The sequence below is a fragment of the Ranitomeya variabilis genome, chromosome 2 (assembly GCF_051348905.1).
Source record: "Ranitomeya variabilis isolate aRanVar5 chromosome 2, aRanVar5.hap1, whole genome shotgun sequence".
Lineage (NCBI taxonomy): Eukaryota > Metazoa > Chordata > Amphibia > Anura > Dendrobatidae > Ranitomeya > Ranitomeya variabilis.
The window spans coordinates 929230064-929249066 of record NC_135233.1 but is presented as its reverse complement, the minus strand read 5'-3'; the positions used below and the strand labels follow the sequence as shown (position 1 = coordinate 929249066).

The following is a 19003-nucleotide window of genomic DNA, read 5'->3' as shown; positions in this document are numbered from 1 at the left end:
TGATTTGTACATTATCATCTGTTACCGTGGATGCTTATGTGGATTCTGGCGCCGCTCTGAGTCTCATGGATTGGTCCTTTGCCAAGCGTTGTGGTTTTGATTTAGAGCCTCTGGAAGTTCCTATACCCCTAAAGGGGATTGATTCTACACCTTTGGCTAGCAATAAACCACAATACTGGACACAAGTGACTATGCATCTTACCCCAGACCACCAAGAGATTATTCGTTTCCTTGTGTTATACAATTTACATGATGTTTTAGTGCTTAGATTACCATGGTTACAAATTCATAATCCAGTCTTGGACTGGAGATCAATGTCTGTGTTGAGCTGGGGATGTCGGGGGATTCATGGGAATGCTCCTTTGGTTCCCATTTCTTCATCTACTCCCTCTGAGATCCCAGCATTTCTGTCAGATTTTCATGATGTCTTCCAGGAGCCTAAAATTGATTCTCTCCCTCCTCACAGAGAGTGTGACTGCGCAATTGAGTTGATTCCCGGTAGTAAATTTCCTAAAGGTCGTCTGTTTAATTTGTCTGTACCTGAACATGCTGCTATGCGGGAGTATATCAGAGAAACTTTGGAAAAGGGTCATATTCGCCCCTCTTTGTCTCCACTAGGGGCAGGTTTTTTCTTTGTGGGTAAAAAGGATGGTTCATTGAGACCTTGTATCGACTATCGACTTCTGAATAAGATTACAGTTAAATACCAGTACCCTTTGCCTTTACTGACTGATCTGTTTGCTCGCATAAAGGGGGCTAAGTGGTTCACTAAGATCGATCTTCGTGGTGCGTATAATTTGGTGCGGATTAAGCAGGGGGATGAGTGGAAGACCGCATTTAATACGCCTGAAGGCCATTTTGAGTATTTGGTAATGCCTTTCGGTCTCGCGAATGCCCCTTCCGTTTTTCAGTCCTTTATGCACGATATTTTCCGTGAATATCTGGATAAATTTATGATTGTGTATCTGGATGATATTCTGATTTTTTCGGAGGACTGGGAATCTCATGTTCAACAGGTCAGGAGAGTTTTTCAGGTTTTGCGGGCTAATTCTCTTTTTGTGAAGGGCTCAAAATGTATTTTTGGGGTTCAGAGAATTTCCTTTTTGGGATATATTTTTTCCCCTTCATCTATGGAAATGGACCCTGCTAAGGTTCAGGCTATTTGTGACTGGATACAACCTACTTCTCTGAAGAGTCTTCAGAAATTCTTGGGATTTGCTAATTTCTATCGCCGATTCATAGCTGGTTTTTCTGCCATTGCTAAACCTTTGACTGATTTGACTAAAAAGGATGCTGATGTTGCTGATTGGTCCTCTGCGGCTGTGGAGGCCTTTCGGGAGCTTAAGCGCCGCTTTTCTTCTGCTCCTGTGTTGCGCCAGCCTGATGTGTCGCTCCCTTTCCAGGTTGAAGTGGATGCTTCCGAGATCGGAGCAGGGGCAGTTTTGTCGCAGAAAGGTCCTGACTGCTCAGTAATGAGACCATGTGCGTTTTTTTCTCGAAAGTTTTCACCCGCTGAGCGAAATTATGATGTTGGAAATCGGGAGCTCTTGGCCATGAAATGGGCATTTGAGGAGTGGCGTCATTGGCTTGAGGGTGCTAGACACCAGGTGGTGGTCTTGACTGATCACAAGAATCTGATTTATCTTGAGTCAGCCAGGCGTCTGAATCCTAGACAGGCGCGCTGGTCGTTATTTTTCTCCCGATTTAACTTTGTGGTTTCATATCTGCCTGGTTCTAAAAATGTGAGGGCGGATGCCCTCTCTAGGAGTTTTGAGCCTGACTCGCCTGGTGATTCCGAACCTACTGGCATCCTGAAGGATGGGGTGATATTGTCAGCTGTCTCCCCAGACCTGCGACGCTCATTGCAGGAGTTTCAGGTGGATAGGCCTGATCGCTGTCCGCCTGGTAGACTGTTTGTCCCTGATGACTGGACCAGTAGAGTTATCTCGGAGGTTCATTCTTCCGCGTTGGCAGGTCATCCTGGAATTTTTGGCACCAGGGATTTGGTTTCTAGGTCCTTTTGGTGGCCTTCCTTGTCTCGAGATGTGCGTATGTTTGTGCAGTCTTGTGATGTTTGTGCTCGGGCCAAGCCTTGCTGTTCTCGGGCTAGTGGGTTGTTGTTGCCCTTGCCTATTCCTAAGAGGCCTTGGACGCACATCTCTATGGACTTTATTTCTGACCTTCCTGTTTCTCGTAGGATGTCTGTCATCTGGGTGGTGTGTGACCGTTTTTCCAAGATGGTTCATTTGGTACCCTTGCCCAAGTTGCCCTCCTCCTCTGAGCTGGTTCCTCTATTTTTTCAGAATGTGGTGCGTTTGCATGGTATTCCTGAGAATATAGTGTCTGATAGGGGTACTCAGTTTGTGTCTAGATTTTGGCGGGCGTTCTGTGCCAGGATGGGCATCGATTTGTCTTTTTCGTCTGCATTCCATCCTCAGACTAATGGCCAGACTGAGCGTACTAATCAGACTTTGGAGACTTACTTGAGGTGTTTTGTGTCCGCTGATCAGGATGATTGGATTGATTTTTTGCCGTTGGCAGAGTTTGCCCTTAACAATCGGGCCAGTTCTGCCACTTTGGTTTCTCCTTTTTTTTGTAATTCGGGGTTTCACCCTCGTTTTTCGTCCGGTCAATTGGAGTCTTCGGATTGTCCTGGAGTGGATGCCGTGGTGAATAGGATGCATCAGATTTGGGGACAGGTTGTGGACAATCTGAAGTTGTCCCAGGAGAAGACTCAACAGTTCACTAATCGTCATCGGCGTGCTGGTTCTCGTCTTTGTGTTGGGGACCTGGTGTGGCTGTCTTCTCGATTTATTCCTATGAAGGTCTCGTCTCCTAAGTTTAAGCCTCGGTTTATCGGCCCTTATAAGATTCTGGAAGTGCTTAATCCTGTGTCCTTTCGTTTGGACCTCCCAGCATCTTTTACTATTCATAATGTTTTTCATCGGTCATTGTTGCGGAGGTATGAGGTGCCGGTTGTTCCTTCTGCTGATCCTCCTGCTCCTGTGCTGGTCGAGGGTGAATTGGAGTATGTGGTGGAAAAGATCTTGGACTCCCGTGTTTCCAGACGGAAACTTCAGTATCTGGTTAAGTGGAAGGGCTATGGTCAGGAGGATAATTCCTGGGTGACAGCATCCGATGTTCATGCTCCTGATTTGGTTCGTGCATTTCATAGTGCTCATCCAGATCGCCCTGGTGGTTCTGGTGAGGGTTCGGTGCCCCCTCCTTAAGGGGGGGGTACTGTTGTGAATTCTGTTTGTGGGCTCCCCCGGTGGTGTTTGATGGTATTGCCACTTGTGTGCTTTCTGCTATCTCTGCTCACCTGTTGCCACCCATTAGGGGAGTTTCCTATTTAAGGCTGCTTGGCTGTTAGTCCTATGCTGGCCAACAATGTATCAGTAGCATTCTGTTGCATTCTCCTGCCTCAAGTTCCTGTTCAGCTAAGTTGAATTTTGTTTTGAGTTTATGCTAACTTCTTGTCCAGATTGCAGTAATGTGTCTCGCTGCAGCTGGAAGCTCTTGTGGACAGAAATTGCCACTCCAAGTGGCATGAGTTGTCACTGGAGTTTAAAGTAATTTCTGGATGGTGTTTTTGAGTAGTGTTTTAAGTTGACCGTGAAGTAACACTTTCCTGTCCTTCTGCTATCTAAAAAGCGGACCTCTCTATGCTAAACCTGCTGTTCATCCTACGTATGTCATTTCCTCTGAACTCACCGTCAATATCTGTGGGGGGCTGCTATCTCCTTTTGGGGTACATCTCTGGAGGTAAGACAGGCCTGTATATTCCTCTGATAGGGGTAGTTAGATCTCCGGCTGGCGCGTGGTGTCTAGGGCATCGTAGGAACACTCCCCGGCTGCTTCAAGTGTTGTGTGAGGTTCAGGTCACGGTCAACTTTAGTTTCCATCACCCGAGAGCTAGTCCGTTTTGTTATTTTTTATTTCCTTGCCATTGGGAAATCATGACATGTAACCATGGTAGACCCAAAACGACCAAATCATGCATTTTATGCAGAACAAGAAAACGAATCACCTCCCGATGTTCAGGAGTCATGCACATGGTTACCTGTGTCCAAAACTGCGGTTTATTTTCCGCCAATGGCGTAGCATCAATACCTCTAAGAGGGATAGGATTTACCAATGGCTCAAGAACAAAACCACAGCGCCTGGCAAATGACAGATCCATAAGACTCAGGGCAGCACCTGAATCCACAAACGCCATAACAGGGTAGGAAGACAATGAGCAAATTAAAGTCACAGACAAAATAAATTTAGGTTGCAAATTACCAATGGCGACAGGGCTAACAACCCTTGTTAGGCGTTTAGAGCATGCTGATATAACATGTGTAGAATCACCACAGTAAAAACACAACCCATTCTGACGTCTATGATTTTTCCGTTCATTTCTAGTCTGAATTCTATCACATTGCATTAAATCAGGTGTCTGTTCAGACAACACCACCAGAGGATTAGCAGTTTTGCGCTCCCGCAAACGCCGATCAATTTGAATAGCCAGCGCCATGGAATCATTCAGACTTGTAGGAATGGAGAAACCCACCATCACATTCTTAATGGCTTCAGAAAGGCCATTTCTGAAATTTGCGGCCAGAGCACACTCATTCCACTGAGTAAGCACGGACCATTTCCGAAATTTTTGGCAATACACTTCAGCTTCATCCTGGCCCTGAGAAATAGCCAGCAAGGCTTTTTCTGCCTGAATTTCAAGATTGGGTTCCTCGTAAAGCAATCCGAGCGCCAGAAAAAACGCATCAATATTCGCCAATGCCGGATCTCCTGGCGCTAGCGAGAAAGCCCAATCCTGAGGGTCGCCCCGCAAGAAAGAGATCACAATTTTAACTTGCTGAGCTGAGTCTCCAGACGAACGGGGTCTCAGAGATAGAAACAATTTACAATTATTCCTGAAGTTCCTAATCTTAAATCGGTCTCCAGAGAACAGTTCAGGAATAGGTATTTTAGGTTCAGACATTGGACTACTGGTAACAAAATCTTGTATGCTCTGCACACGAACAGCAAGCTGATCCACACCTGTAATCAAAGTCTGGACATTCATGTCTGCAGCAAGCATAAGCCACTCAGAGGTAAAGGGGAGGAAGAAAGAGAGGAAAAAAAAAAAAAAAAAACCTCAGAATTTCCTTTCTTATTATCCCACTTCTGCAATGCATTAAACATTCAATGTCGGCCTGGCATACTGTTATGACCCCAATGGCAGAGGGTCTCAGAAATAAATACCAAGTCTGCAAACACAAAAAACCAGCTCATAGGGCAGTGGTAACTGGGCTGACCGTATATCTAATCCTAGCACCACAAATAGCAGCAGCCGGGGAACGTGCCTACGTTGGTTCTAGACGTCTCGCGCCAGCCGGAGAACTAACTAACCCTAGAAGGGAAAAGATAGACCTTTCTTGCCTCCAGAGAAAAGACCCCAAAAGTTGGATACAAGCCCCCAACAAATAATAACGGTGAGGTAAGAAGAAAAGACAAACGCAAGAATGAACTAGGTATTTAGCAAAGAGAGGCCCACTGACTAATAGCAGAATATAGTAAGATGACTTATACGGTCAGCAAAAACCCTATCAAACTTTCCACGCTGGATATTCAAGAACCCCCGAACCGTCTAACGGCCCGGGGGGAGAATACCAGCCCCCTAGAGCTTCCAGCAAAATCAGGAATCACATTTAGTACAAGCTGGACAAAAATAATAGCAATGCAAATAACCAAAAAACAAGGAAGCAAGACTTAGCTTAATTTTGCAAGAACCCGGACCAGCAGACAGGAGCAAACAGAAAGGACTGATTACAACGATGCCAGGCACCAGACTGAGAATTCAGGAAGTTCATATAGCAACACCCCTGGACTAACGACCCAGGTGGGTGCCAAACTGAGGAAAGACAATCCCAGAGTAATATCACTAGTGACCACAAGAGGGAGCCAAAAAAGTCTAATTCACAACAGCATCCGCTGCCCATTGTGATGAGCGGGGAGGAGGGGGCGGAGTTCCGGCCGCCTATGCGCGGTCGGAAATGGCAGATCCGACGGACAAAAAAAGTTACATTGAACTTTTTTTGTCACGACGGACCGCTAAAACATGACGCATCCATCGCACGACGGATACGACGTGTGGCCATCCGTCGCAATCCGTCGTCCATTAAAGTGTATGGCAAAAAAATGGATCCTGCAGGCACATTTACAGGATCCTTTTTTTGCCATAACGACGGATTGCGACGGAGGCAAAAAGACGGAAGTGTGAAAGTAGACTTATCCTGAGCCCATCCTGGTATATATGTCTCCCATTCTGGGCTAATCCTAGTATATATGTGTCCCCCATCAAGATATATAAATCTCCCATCCTGTATAATGTCTCCCATCCTGGATCCCTTCCAGGTATATATGTCACCCATCCTGGTATATGTGTCCCTTAGGCCGGGATCACACATACGCGAGATACGGCCAAGTCTCGCAGGTGAAAACCCAGCTCTGGTGCCGGCACTCCGGAGCGGAGCGTACAGCCGCACAGCAACACATGGAGCTGCACACTCCGCTCCAAAGTTCCGGCACCAGAGCTGGGTTTTCACCTGCGAGACTCGGACGTATCTCGAGCATGTGTGATCCCGGCCTTATACTGAGCCCATCCTGGTATATACAGTTGTGCTCAAAAGTTTACATACCCAGCAGAATTTTTGCTTTCTTCACCTTTTTTCAAAGAATGTGAATGATAAAACCAAAACTTTTTCTCCATTCATGGTTAGTGGTTGGGTGAAGCCATTTATTGTCAAACTACTGTGTTTTCTCTTTTTAAATGGTGACATAATGAGGTGCAGGGAGAGAGGGAGACCACACCCCGGCTTGCACAGAATGCAAAAATACAAAGAAAAAAAACACAAAAATTGAGCTTGATTTAAGTTCGTATACATGCAGCACATAAATGCATGTTCACTTTGGCCATAAAACATACAAAACCTACAAGAAGCAAAATAAACATAAATCTTATATAGCTTTTATGCTATTTTTGATCAAAAACAGTATTACTAAGAACCCTGAGTTATTTAAATGCATTTATGCTTTTCACTTCTTTAGTCACACTAAGGTTTATGTTTATTTTGCTTCTTGTAGGTTTTGTATGCTTTATGGCCAAAGTGACCATGCACATGCATCTATGTGTTTCATGTATATCAACTTAAATCAAGCTCGATTTTTGTGTTGTTTCTTTGTATGTTTGCATTCTGTGCAAGTCGGGGTGTGGCCTCCCTCTCCTGAGCTGGAAATAACATTTAAAGGCTTCCCTAGACTGGTGTCCACAGGTCGGTACCTGGTCCTTTTGTCTGCCCTTATTCACACTCTGAGGTCAACTCTGACACATAGTAAGGTTTTTAATATTAGACAGCGTAGGACGGTCTCGATCAGGGTCACCTTGTCGACGGTGGGATGGCTTTTATGCTATTTTTGATCAATAACAGTATTATTAAGAACCCTGTTATTTAAAACCATTTTTCTTTTTACTCATTTAGTTACAGTAGGGTTTATGTTTATTTTGCTTCCTGTCAGGACTACCTATGGACAGCTAGAGTCAGACTAATTTGAGCGGGGGCACTATAACTTGCAAGCTTTATGTAGGGTGCCAATCTCTGCAGTCCTGCAGGGTTTATAATTAGGGTGCATCATTGACAGAAAATGTTAGGACACCCCCCAACCTGGTCTTGTTTTCAATCCTGTTTTCTACATGACATATTAGTTCGATATTATTTTGGTCATCACGAAGATACTGTATAAGTATTGGTTGGATAGGAATTATCAAGTATATTTCCTTTTTCTTTTAATAGTATTAATAATAAAGGTATACTTTTTAATAATTCACAGCTATTCACCTCATTAGAAATACACTGTATCCCTTAAATGATTCAGATACTGTCTAAGTCTAGTTAATGGGGTTGTCTCAATTTCCTAAATGGGTAAAATTGCAAATGTTTCTGAAAACAAGTAACTTTGTAATTACCTCTTATTAAACATCCTTTCAGTTCTCAAGAATTGAGGAAGTTTTAATTTTATAGTTTCCTACTAATTGCTAAGTGTATCACCCACATAGTCTATGGGTGTTTTCACATTGCATTTTGTCCCACAAAACGGGATTTGGGCGTATGCGTCAATAGGACCATAGATTGTAATGGTGCCAACATAGTGAACATGTGCTTTGTTGTGCATAGTTTTCAGGTGTGTATCTCTACTGGAGGCGGACACCCAGATGAAGACTACTGCGTCTGAGTGTCCCTCTCAAGTAGGTGTATATGCCTGAAAATTATGCACGACAGAGAACACGCTCGCTCTATCTGCACCATTATAGTCTATGGCCCTGTTAGCACATACTGGAGGTCCGGACGTAAGCCCTGACGAAACCAATGAATGGGTGACAAAGCGCAAAGTGAAAGCACCCTATCAAAGTTGTCCGGTTTTCTAGGTAGAGAGCATGATTGCAAGCTGTTTACAATAAAGATTTCAAGGGCTATTCTGGAGCCAGCTGAATCAGTTGTGCCCTTCTGATAGCACAGAGGTAATGCTGTCTCTGCAACCATGTGCCACGAGTATGTCAGAAGCTGCAGATAGTCGCACTGGATCTAGCTGCAGAAAGTCTCTGTGTCTGGCTTTACAGACACCTTCTTAACCCTTCTGACTCTTTGACCCAGTGTTTATAAACTCCCAGCCTCCTGCTGGGAATTGCTGCTGATATTTCCATTTCCCCCTCTGGAGACTTGGAGCTATAGCAGTCGACTATCTTCCTCCTTGGTGTTGCAAGAGGACATCTGTGTTACATCTCTGAGTCTACTCAAGATAAGTGTTCCCCTTGTTCGCCTATCCCAGCTATCTTTAGTGGTAGTGAAGATTGACAAGTGCCACTCCATCATTCTCTAGGATTGCCTGGGATTATTTTCCTGCTCGGCGATAGGTGCAGAACCTATATAGGGACGTTTAGGGCAGACAAGGTGATGTTAGATCTGCCTAGGGGGTCTCCCTTCCCTAGTGTTCCTACACTGTGTGTAACACCATGTAGCTAGTCTGACATGTCAATCTTCAGGAGTGCACCACCCCTTCAAGCAGGAAGTGATGCAGTCCTGATGATGATTGCTGATGGTTTAAAAAAAACCTTTAAGCAGCTATTATCTGGTATTTAACTTTACTGGTACATTTCCAAAACAGGGAATTGGAAGCTGGATGCTTGTAGAGGGAACTTGCTTACAAACACCTGTTATTATTGCTGTATCAACACCGATTCAAGCAGGCTGTCGCTTTTTGTGTTAAATTTTTGGAACTGGTGAATTCAAATAATTTTTGATTTGCGCAAATTGCAAAAAAAGTCATCCGTTGTTTTACACAATGCAGAATTTTGCAGAAGTTAGAGAAGGTGTTCAGAGTGTTATACATGTATATTCAGGGCAATTAAATTACTTGTGATTATCAGCAAATCAGCTTTTGTGAACATTTTTTTACAAGCTAGCAAATTTAAATTTAAAATATTCGCTCATCTCTAATAGTGACTATGACCGGACTGCACCTCCACTGTTCCTGTAACATGGCAGATAATGATAACTCAGACAAAAACCAGGAGAGGGCTTTACAGGTCCTAGACATGAGGCCCTAAGAGCACTATGAATTTTTCATTTTTGCTGAAGGTTCTGTATGCTATATGGGGTGTCTTCACTACTGTTAGTCAAGTCAGTGCTCTACTGAAAATATAAACCCTTGCTTATACATTTGCTTATAAATATACAGTTATTTGTGTTTGGCATCTGGAGGGGAGGAGTAATATTTAAGCATATTATTGTATAATAATATTTTATTATTAACTCCTGTACTACTCATGTACATTCTATTTAGCATACAGCGAGCATGGAGAGATTACCTTCAGCGTCAGGATTCCATGAATACAAACTGTATGGAGAAACGAAGTCCATCCCCATCTTCTATGTCTTCAGACAAGATGAGCAGCTCTATCAGCATGAATACATTTTCAGATGGCAGCACTCCTGTAAGTACAGATGATCCTCGTAATGATGGTTATTGCTGAAATTATGGTTTTTCTTGTATGTGTAATTTTACGCTTCTTAATGTTATACTATACAGTCACCACCAGAGGGCCTCAAATCATAAGTATCAATCAGTCTATTTTCTGAAATTCAGGCAAGACCTTTAATAGAAGCTTGGAACAGTCATAAAGTTTTATAGACAATTGTCATAAAAATATTAATGTTCAGTGAAAAATATATGTTTGGAATAGCGATATAGTGTAAATTATATTCCCCAACCTGATGCACACTGAATAACAGTGGTACTTGGTTGCTACATATAATGAATTCCTCTTTACCTATGCAGGATTCTGCTTTTTTTTTTTTCAAATTCTTTGCATATGTTTGCAGGTATTTTATTTATGATTTTTGTTGGCTGTGTAGTTCCCACTTGTGTTGCCCTTATCCTTGCGGAGTCTTCTGGCTAAACTGCAAGCCAGGGCCATATCTGTGCACTAAAAATGTACATTTTAAGTGTTTTTATCATAACGTGCCTGTTTATTTGTGTAAATATGATCATTTATCTACCATTATATAGAGGGTGTATTTCTGAATATATGCAGTCTTTTACACGCTAGGTGTTTTGAGATGTAATGCAGGCAGCATATTAACATTGGACAATAGGGATGGCTTGTTTGAAAAAGGCTTGCCTAATTGGTTTGGAAACAAAAGTATATTCTCATTTGTGTGCAGTGATCTAACACAGCTATGACATAAATGTGAGAGCTATGCAGTCTGTCCCACATGGACAACTGCTTTGTTTGTGGTCTCTTCCTAGAGAACTGTGCCAACTGTGCAGTGTATTCACTCCTCGGCCTTCTAACCAACAACCTGCAGCTGCATCCCCCTCCTCTACCTTCCATTTTTACTTTAGATTTTCTTTTGGTGATAAATGAGCACATGTAGATACAAGTGCTTCTCACTAAATTAGAATATCATCAGAAAGTTATTTTATTTCAGTTCTTCAATACAAAAAGTGAAACTCATATATTATATAGAGTCATTACATACAGAGTGATCTATTTCAAGTGTTTATTTCTGGTAATGTTGATGATTATGGCTTACAGCCAATGAAAACCCAAAAGTCATTATCTCAGTAAATTATAATACTTTATAACACCAGCTTGAAAAATTATTTTAAAATCCGAAATGTTGGCCTACTGAAATGTATGTTCAGTAAATGCACTCAATACTTGGTCAGGCTCCTTTTGCATCAATAAGGAATGGCATGGAGGCGATCACCCTGTGGCACTGCTGAGGTGTTATGGAAGCCCAGGTTGCTTTGATAGCAGCCTTCAGCTCGTCTGCATTGTTAGGTCTTATGTCTCTCATCTTCCTATTGACAATACCCCATAGATTCTCTATGGGGTTAAGGTCAGGCGAGTTTGCTGGCCAATCAAGCACAGTGATACTGCTGTTTTTAAACCAGGTATTGGTACTTTTGGCAGTGTGGACAGGTGCCAAGTCCAGCTGGAGAATAAAATTTCCATCTCCAAAAAACTTGTGGCAGAGGGAAGCGTGAAGTGCTCTAAAATTTCCTGGTAGACGGCTGCACTGACTTTGGCCTTGATAAAACACAGTGGACCTACACCAGCAGATGACATGGCTCCCCAAACCATCACTGATTGTGGAAACTTCACACTAGACCTCCAGCAGCTTGGATTGTGGCCTCTCCACTCTTCCTCCAGACTCTGGGACCTTGATTTCCAAATGAAATGCAAAATTTACTTTAATCTGAAAACAACACCTTGGACCACTGAGCAACAGTGCAGTTCTTTTTCTCCTTGGCCCAGGTAAGATGCTTCTGGCGTTGTCTATTGGTCATGAGTGACTTGACACAAGGAATGCGACACTTGTAGCCCATGTCCTGGATATGTCTGTGGGTGGTGGCTCTTGAAGCAATGACTTCAGCAGCAGTCCACTCCTTGTGAATCTCAACCAAATTTTTGAATGGCCTTTTCTTAACAATCCTTTCAAGGCTGCGGTTATCCCGGTTGCTTGTGCACCTTTTTCTACTACACTTTTTCCTTCCACTCAACTTTCCATTAATATGCTTGGATACAGCACTGTGTGAACAGCTTCTTTAGCAATGCCCTTTTGTGATTTACCCTCCTTGTGGAGTGTGTCAATGACTGCCTTCTGGACATCTGTCAAGTCAGCAGTGTTCCCCATGATTGTGGAGCCTACTGAAACAGACTAAGGGACCTTTATAAACGTTTTTTGTTAATTATTCTAATTTACTGAGATAATGACTTTTGGGTTTTCTTTGGCTGTAAGCCATAATCATCAACATTAACAGAAATAAACACTTGAAATAGATCACTCTGCTTGCAACGACTCTATATAATATGATATTCACTTTTTGTATAGAAGAACTGAAATAAATTAACTTTTTGCTATAAAATATAGTAAATTCACATATGCTACTAATTTATGCAAATTGTAGCACTTGGTCCACATAACATATTTATTGTCATTTTCTTGTTCTATTATTATTGTATAGAGAGGAAGCTGGATGAAGTAGGAGGATTTATAAGTACTGTATTCGCTCATCTGTTTCTGTCTACCGACGTTCAATCACATGCCTCCATTAATAGCCACCTGCTCGCAATACCCAGCAGCTCTAATACACAGACACATTGATAGATAAGTAAGATAAGATAAATATGTAATGACATGAAGAATATCTATTATTTTGGCATTAAGAATTACAGTTTGTTTTATCTTATCATTAAAGGAGTTGTCCACTACTTGGACAACCCCTTTTCGATCTGAATGTTTGCTCCTATGAAAATCAAAAAACTTAAACTCAATTCCAGTTTTGGCGCCATTCCAGCAGTGTTAGCACTCACATTCCCGGGGTTCACGTGAGGTTGTTATGTCATGTGAGCCCTGCATCACTGTCCCCACCTTCGGATGTATTAGTAAGCAAGAGGAAGTGAGTGGCCATCGGCATCTCTCACTTCATCTTGATTACTTATGCATCCAAACTGGAAGACAGTGACGTCAGCACTGACTGGGTGCAGGGCTCCCGTGAAATAACATGGGGGTGATGCCAGGTTTTGACAAAAAAAGCGCCACTTTTGGTGTGTTCACGCCATTTTCGTCCCAGCTCCGACAAAGTGGGCGTGTCAAATTCATGAAGAGTGGCGGTGTTTGTTATACCACAAATTTTACTCCAGAACACGCCAGGACGAACCTATCCTGATTCATTAAGAAGCAAGAGTTTTATTATTGTATCAGGAGCTTTCACTAAAAAACGCTCCCTCAACATGACCGGCGAGAGAATCACTGGTCGTGATGAATCGCCTCCTAAATTTCTGTTGCAAATAAATGCTGCTTCTGAAAAAGCTTGCCACAAGATTTTGGATTTTGTTTGTGCCCGTCATCCAAAAAATAATTTTTAGGCTTGAACAATGGTGTTGGATAGTAAAGCTTGATTAGCAGACACATTGGTATTTTATCCCCAAAAAGGTTGGATGACGTTGATATTATGGCTTTATTCACAATCCTGCTAAGACACGAAAGGTCCTTACTCATTGCAATATGTGGAGCCTTCAATTGTCTAACATGTCTTTATATGCTTAATATCTTATACTACCCTTCACCTTCATTTAGAAGCCTAGTCCAAACCCTTAAAAGAGCCCAATACCATTATCTCTCCTTCATTAAATTGCACAGTAGGCACTATGCATCCCAAAAGATACTATTCTTGATATCCATCAAAAGCAGATTTGTCCATCAAAATGCCAAATAGTGAAATGTTATTAATTCTGTAGAACACATTTCCTCGGCTCCAAAGTTTATTGTCAGAGTGTTTTTCACATTTCCGCTTAACACTTGTCCCCTCCACATGGCGATATTAAGGTTGTGCTACCGCTCAACCATGAAAATCTTTTTCTAGAAGCTCCAAACACACAGTTCTTGCACTGATGTCACTTGTAGAGACATTTGGACCTCGATATTGAGTGATGCAGCAGACGGTAGGTTTCCAACATGCTCCAAGCTACGTGATTTCAGCACTCGACAAGGTCCCGCTTTGTGAGTTTGCATGGTCTACTGCTTCGTAGCTGAGCTGTTGTTACTTCTATGTGCTTCCATTTCACAATAATGACACTTACTGCTGAATGTAGCACATCTAGCAGATCAAAAATTTCATGAACTGGCGTACATGACAGGTTCATGTGTAAAGGTCATTGAGCTGTTCCATATGACCCATAATACTACTCTATGGAGATTGCGTGGCTGTATGCTTAATCTTCTAGATCTGTTTGCAATAGGTATGACTTAAATACTTGAATTTAATAATTAGTTATTAAACTAATAGTGAGGGAATGTGCATACTAATGTAATTGCTGTATGGTGGGAGAAAAAAATGCCGTCCAGCCATTGCCCACACAGTGTTGATGTGTTATGTCCTTTGACTTCAGTAAGGTGATGTCTGATTTAAGTGTCAGTGTTTTACCATATTTTATAAAAAAAATCTTTTTCTAAGCACATTATTGCAATGTAAGCTACTTTGTTGTAATTGATAAATTATGTGCAGGATTTTTAGTCCTAGTTGTTCAATAACCAGACCGATAAACTCTCATGCCAATATAAATACAAATATAAAATTAAATAAAAAATGAAAGATTTTTTTTAAATTCATATATGTACCGTATTTTCCGGCGTATAAGACGACTGGGCGTATAAGACGACCCCCCAACTTTACCAGTTAAAAAATAAAATCTTCTTAAAAGTTGGGGGTCTTCTTATACACCGTATGTCGTCTTATAGGGCCGGTGAATATGTGCCTTTTGGGGGGGGGGAGTGATCCTGATGACGACGAGGGGGCGTCTCACAGGAAAGTGAGTATCCCCCATTACCTTATCATAGCGCTGCAGCGTGGGGTCTCTGTGCTGGGAGCGGCGGCTGCTGTGCTGTGCTGTGCTGTGGCGGCTCCTCTTCTGCAGTGTGGGGCCTCTGGTGCTGTGGGGCAGTGGCGGCGGCGTATCTTCATGCAGTCGGGGCTCCTCCGACATCTCAAAGACTGGAAGCCCCGCCGGCAACTCCATCGGTACAATGCGGTCAGGTGGCCTCCGGGAAAATGGCCGCTGCTCAGATTCAGATCTCGTCCCGAGATCTCGGGAGACGAGATCTGAATCTGAGCAGCGGCCATTTTCCCGGAGGCAGCTCAATAGGTGCGATGCGGTGGCCCGACCGCTGGGGGCTGCGCATGCTCAGATTTAGATCTCGTCCCGAAATCTCGGGACACGAGATCTGAATCTAAGCAGCGGCCATTTTCCCGGAGGCCAGCGCATTACACAGATGGAGTTGCCGGCGGGGCTTCCAGGCTGAGATGCCGGAGGAGCCCCGACTGCATGAAGATACGCCGCCGCCGCCACCGCCCCACAGCACCAGAGGCCCCACACTGCAGAAGAGGAGCCGCCACAGCACAGCAGCCGCCGCTCCCAGCACAGAGACCCCACGCTGCAGCGCTATGATAAGGTAATGGGGGATACTCACTTTCCTGTGAGACGCCCCCTCGTCGTCATCAGGATCACTCCCCCCCCCACCCACCATATACACCCGGCGTACAAGGCGATTCCCGGCGTACAAGACGACCCCCGACTTTTAAGAAGATTTTCAGGGGTTAAAAAGTCGTCTCGTACGCCGGAAAATACGGTAATATAAGTAAGAGACATTATGTCACGCACAGTGTGCAAAGACTAAGTGCAACACAAAGGCATGAGAGGAAGGATTCGCAGACACTAGGGAAAGGGTGATCATCCCTAAGTCCCTGAATTGGTTCCTCACCAATCACCAAGCAGGAACCTAAGCCACGTATCTCCCTTGGCCCTGGATAGGGAGGGACAGGAGATGAGCACTGGTCAATCCCCACTGTAAACTAAAGACAGAAAGGTAGACAGACAAGAGGCATGAACTTAGCTTTAGCAGACTCAGAGAGGCAACACCAAACGTCCTCAAACAGCTCCAGAGAGGAAGTTAGCCAGCTGCTATAGCTCCAAGACCTCTCAAGAGAAAAATGTGAATATCATTGGCGACTCTCTGCAGCAGACTGGGGATTTATAAACCCCCAGGTCCAGGTGTGTCAACTAGGGTCAGTGGGAGGTTGTTACTGGGTCCAAGAGTTTGAAGGATTAAGGAGGTGTCTGTAATGTCAAATGCAGAGACCTTCTGCAGCCAGATGTACAGCGACAGTCTGTTGCTTCTGACACACCTGTGACACATTAGTAGAAACTGCAAATTAGATGAAAAGCACTATACTATATAAATACTATAGTAGAATTATGAATGACAGCAAAAAATCTCAAACACATACTGCAGAAAAAATCTGCAGTGTAAATTTCCAAGTGCTGTAGATTTCAAATGCAGAGGATGAAATGTGCAGTAAATCCACTTTAGGCTACAGTCAGACGGCCGTAGATTCTGTCATCCAAGAAAATTGGGACGATTATGCTAATGACACTCCGATCAATCTGTGGTGATTGTCAGCTTAGTGTGATTGATTCTCTCACATGCCAAAAACTGAGGCATACTGTGAGAAAATATAGAAAAAAAGTCTCCATCTTTTACATTCTGTGAGTCCACGGAAGTTGGACTGCATTCAGATGTCATCCATGTAAAGTTCGATGATTTCCATGTGCCCATACACTTTAATGGGTGAGTAGCATATCAAAGTGAAAACACAGCATGGTGCGATTTTTTTTTCACTGACAGATTCTGTCAGTAAAAAAAATCATGCATCAGCCCTGCCCTATTGAATAACATTGGTCCGAGAGCTATCCCATAAAACATTGGAAAGCATTCATCCGTTATATACGCTGTTATGAGTGAGCCATTTTTCACAATATCTACATTCTTTACCAGTATGGATTTTGCTGCAGATTGTTTTTTTCAACCTTTGGTCACATAGCCTTCGGGTTAGCGACTACCACAAATGAAACTTATTTTTTACAGTACAAGTTGTCACTCTTCATCCTGAAAATGTAGATGCTTTAATCACATTCATCTATATGAAAACTTAAGGGGTATTTCCATCTTGGACACTTATGACATATCAATAGGGTATAGGGTATGGGACAGAAGCTGGTCCCACCAATGAGATCTGCATTTATGTCAAGATTAGGGACAATATTCAATTGAGAATAAAGAGGTTGACTTGATGAAAATTCTGAAAAATCGTCGAGCACGCCACATGTGCGGCCACCTCTTCCCTGCGGGTCTCAGCAGTGGGAACTGTTTTCATCACACATTTATGGCATATTCTGTGATATATCTTTGACCAGATGACAGAAAAGTAAGAAAAATTAGCTGATAATGGCTATCAATAATTAATTGTGTTCTAGAACTTGATGGTAGAAGAAGCTCAGATCAGAAATAGCTGTTAGAAAGACTTCGGCTGGTCACGATACAAGATTTAACAGCAGAGTCAAATTTAACTTTTCAACTTTAACGCCATCTGAAGCAGAATTGCTTTACTTAGTGCCACCTTTGCTGTAATGGCTAGCAACACACTGACTGAATTGTACCACCATACATTCATATATGCACTAATAGGCTACTACAAGATGCTTTAATGAGTGAACTGGAGACCTTGGCTGACACTTTCCTTCATCTTTGATTGGTTGTACTCAAAAAACTTCAAGTCAAAATTATTGTTAGTCCTCTCTGTTGCTAAATTTCATGATAGGTCATGCCCTCTGCTTTACAAACCACGAGAGTGAAAATCAGTTGAAGATTACTTGAGAACCTTTGAGAACCCTTTATGCTCAATCAGTCAGTCTCTATGGCATAGCATTCAGTATAAATGGAATTACAGGAGAAGTCTTTAGTAAAAGTCCAATAACAGCAACCTAAGAAAATGGAATGGTTACCAGCAATGCCGACCACTGCGCAATGATCGATTACAAGGGTAATCAAAAAGGATTATTAATTCATATTAGTTCTTTATCTATTCAGGTTTTAATAAAAAAACATCAAACATTAAAGTGTATTGTTCTCTTCATTTTTCCTTAAAGCTCCTAATCATGTCCCCTAGGCTACATTAGTAATAAACAATATTAAAAAAAGTCTCTGTAATTCCTTAAGCACTCTTTTGTGTGCACCTTCAGGACCAGAGTTGTATTTTTTAGTGGTGATATTTTGAGGTACATATAATTTATTGATTATCTAAAAAAAAAATTGTTTTGAGGGGAATACAGAAAAGAACAGCAATTCTGCAATGTCTAGAAGTTGTTTTTAAATTTTAGTTTTCTGGTGTTTATCACGCTGTATAAATGACATTTTAGCAAAATTAAGGTACGACAAAATTTATACCAGTTTATTTATATATTTAATTACTTTTACCTAATAAAACTCCAAAAAATAATAATTTGTATTTGTGTCATAAATTCAAGAGAACAGGAGCTGATGTGCAATTTTTGGGAACGACTTCGGCACGTTGAACTGAGCTTTACTGTTCAATTCTGTTCAGTTTGCACTTTTGACCAACATCAGAGCTAATAACAGCTGATTGGTGAGGGTGCCTTGTGTCGGAAGCCACCAATCCGATCTTCTAAGAGATGAACTTGGCCACATTACAGAGACTCAAGGGGGTACGTTCCTGCTGGCTTGTTCCATGTTTGGATGGTAAACTATTAAATATTATAAACTTTGTAACATATAGTGCTTTGCAAAAGTTTAAGGCGGCTGTGGAGAAAATGCTGTAGGGTAAGAATCCTTGAAACAAAATATGTGTAAATAGTTTATTTTTATCAATTAACAAAATGCAAAGTGAGTGAACAAAAGTAAAATCTAAATCAAATCAATATTTGATTGATATGCCATTTCCTTTCAGAACAGCATCAGAGCACAATTATTCTATGGTACACTTGCACACAGATTTCAAAGCAGGGCCGGACTGGCCATAGGGCACTTCTGGCAAATGC

General features: G+C 42.4%; 1 protein-coding gene across 1 annotated transcript in view; it reads left to right on the top strand.

The window, feature by feature from the left end:
• SCHIP1 (schwannomin interacting protein 1) overlaps positions 1-19003 on the top strand; it is an 867777-nt gene that overhangs the window by 364266 nt on the left and 484508 nt on the right. The window contains exon 4 of the mRNA XM_077290656.1: positions 9883-10033. Within this exon, the coding sequence (XP_077146771.1) occupies positions 9883-10033 (151 nt within the window). The remainder of the gene's footprint in view (positions 1-9882; positions 10034-19003) is intronic.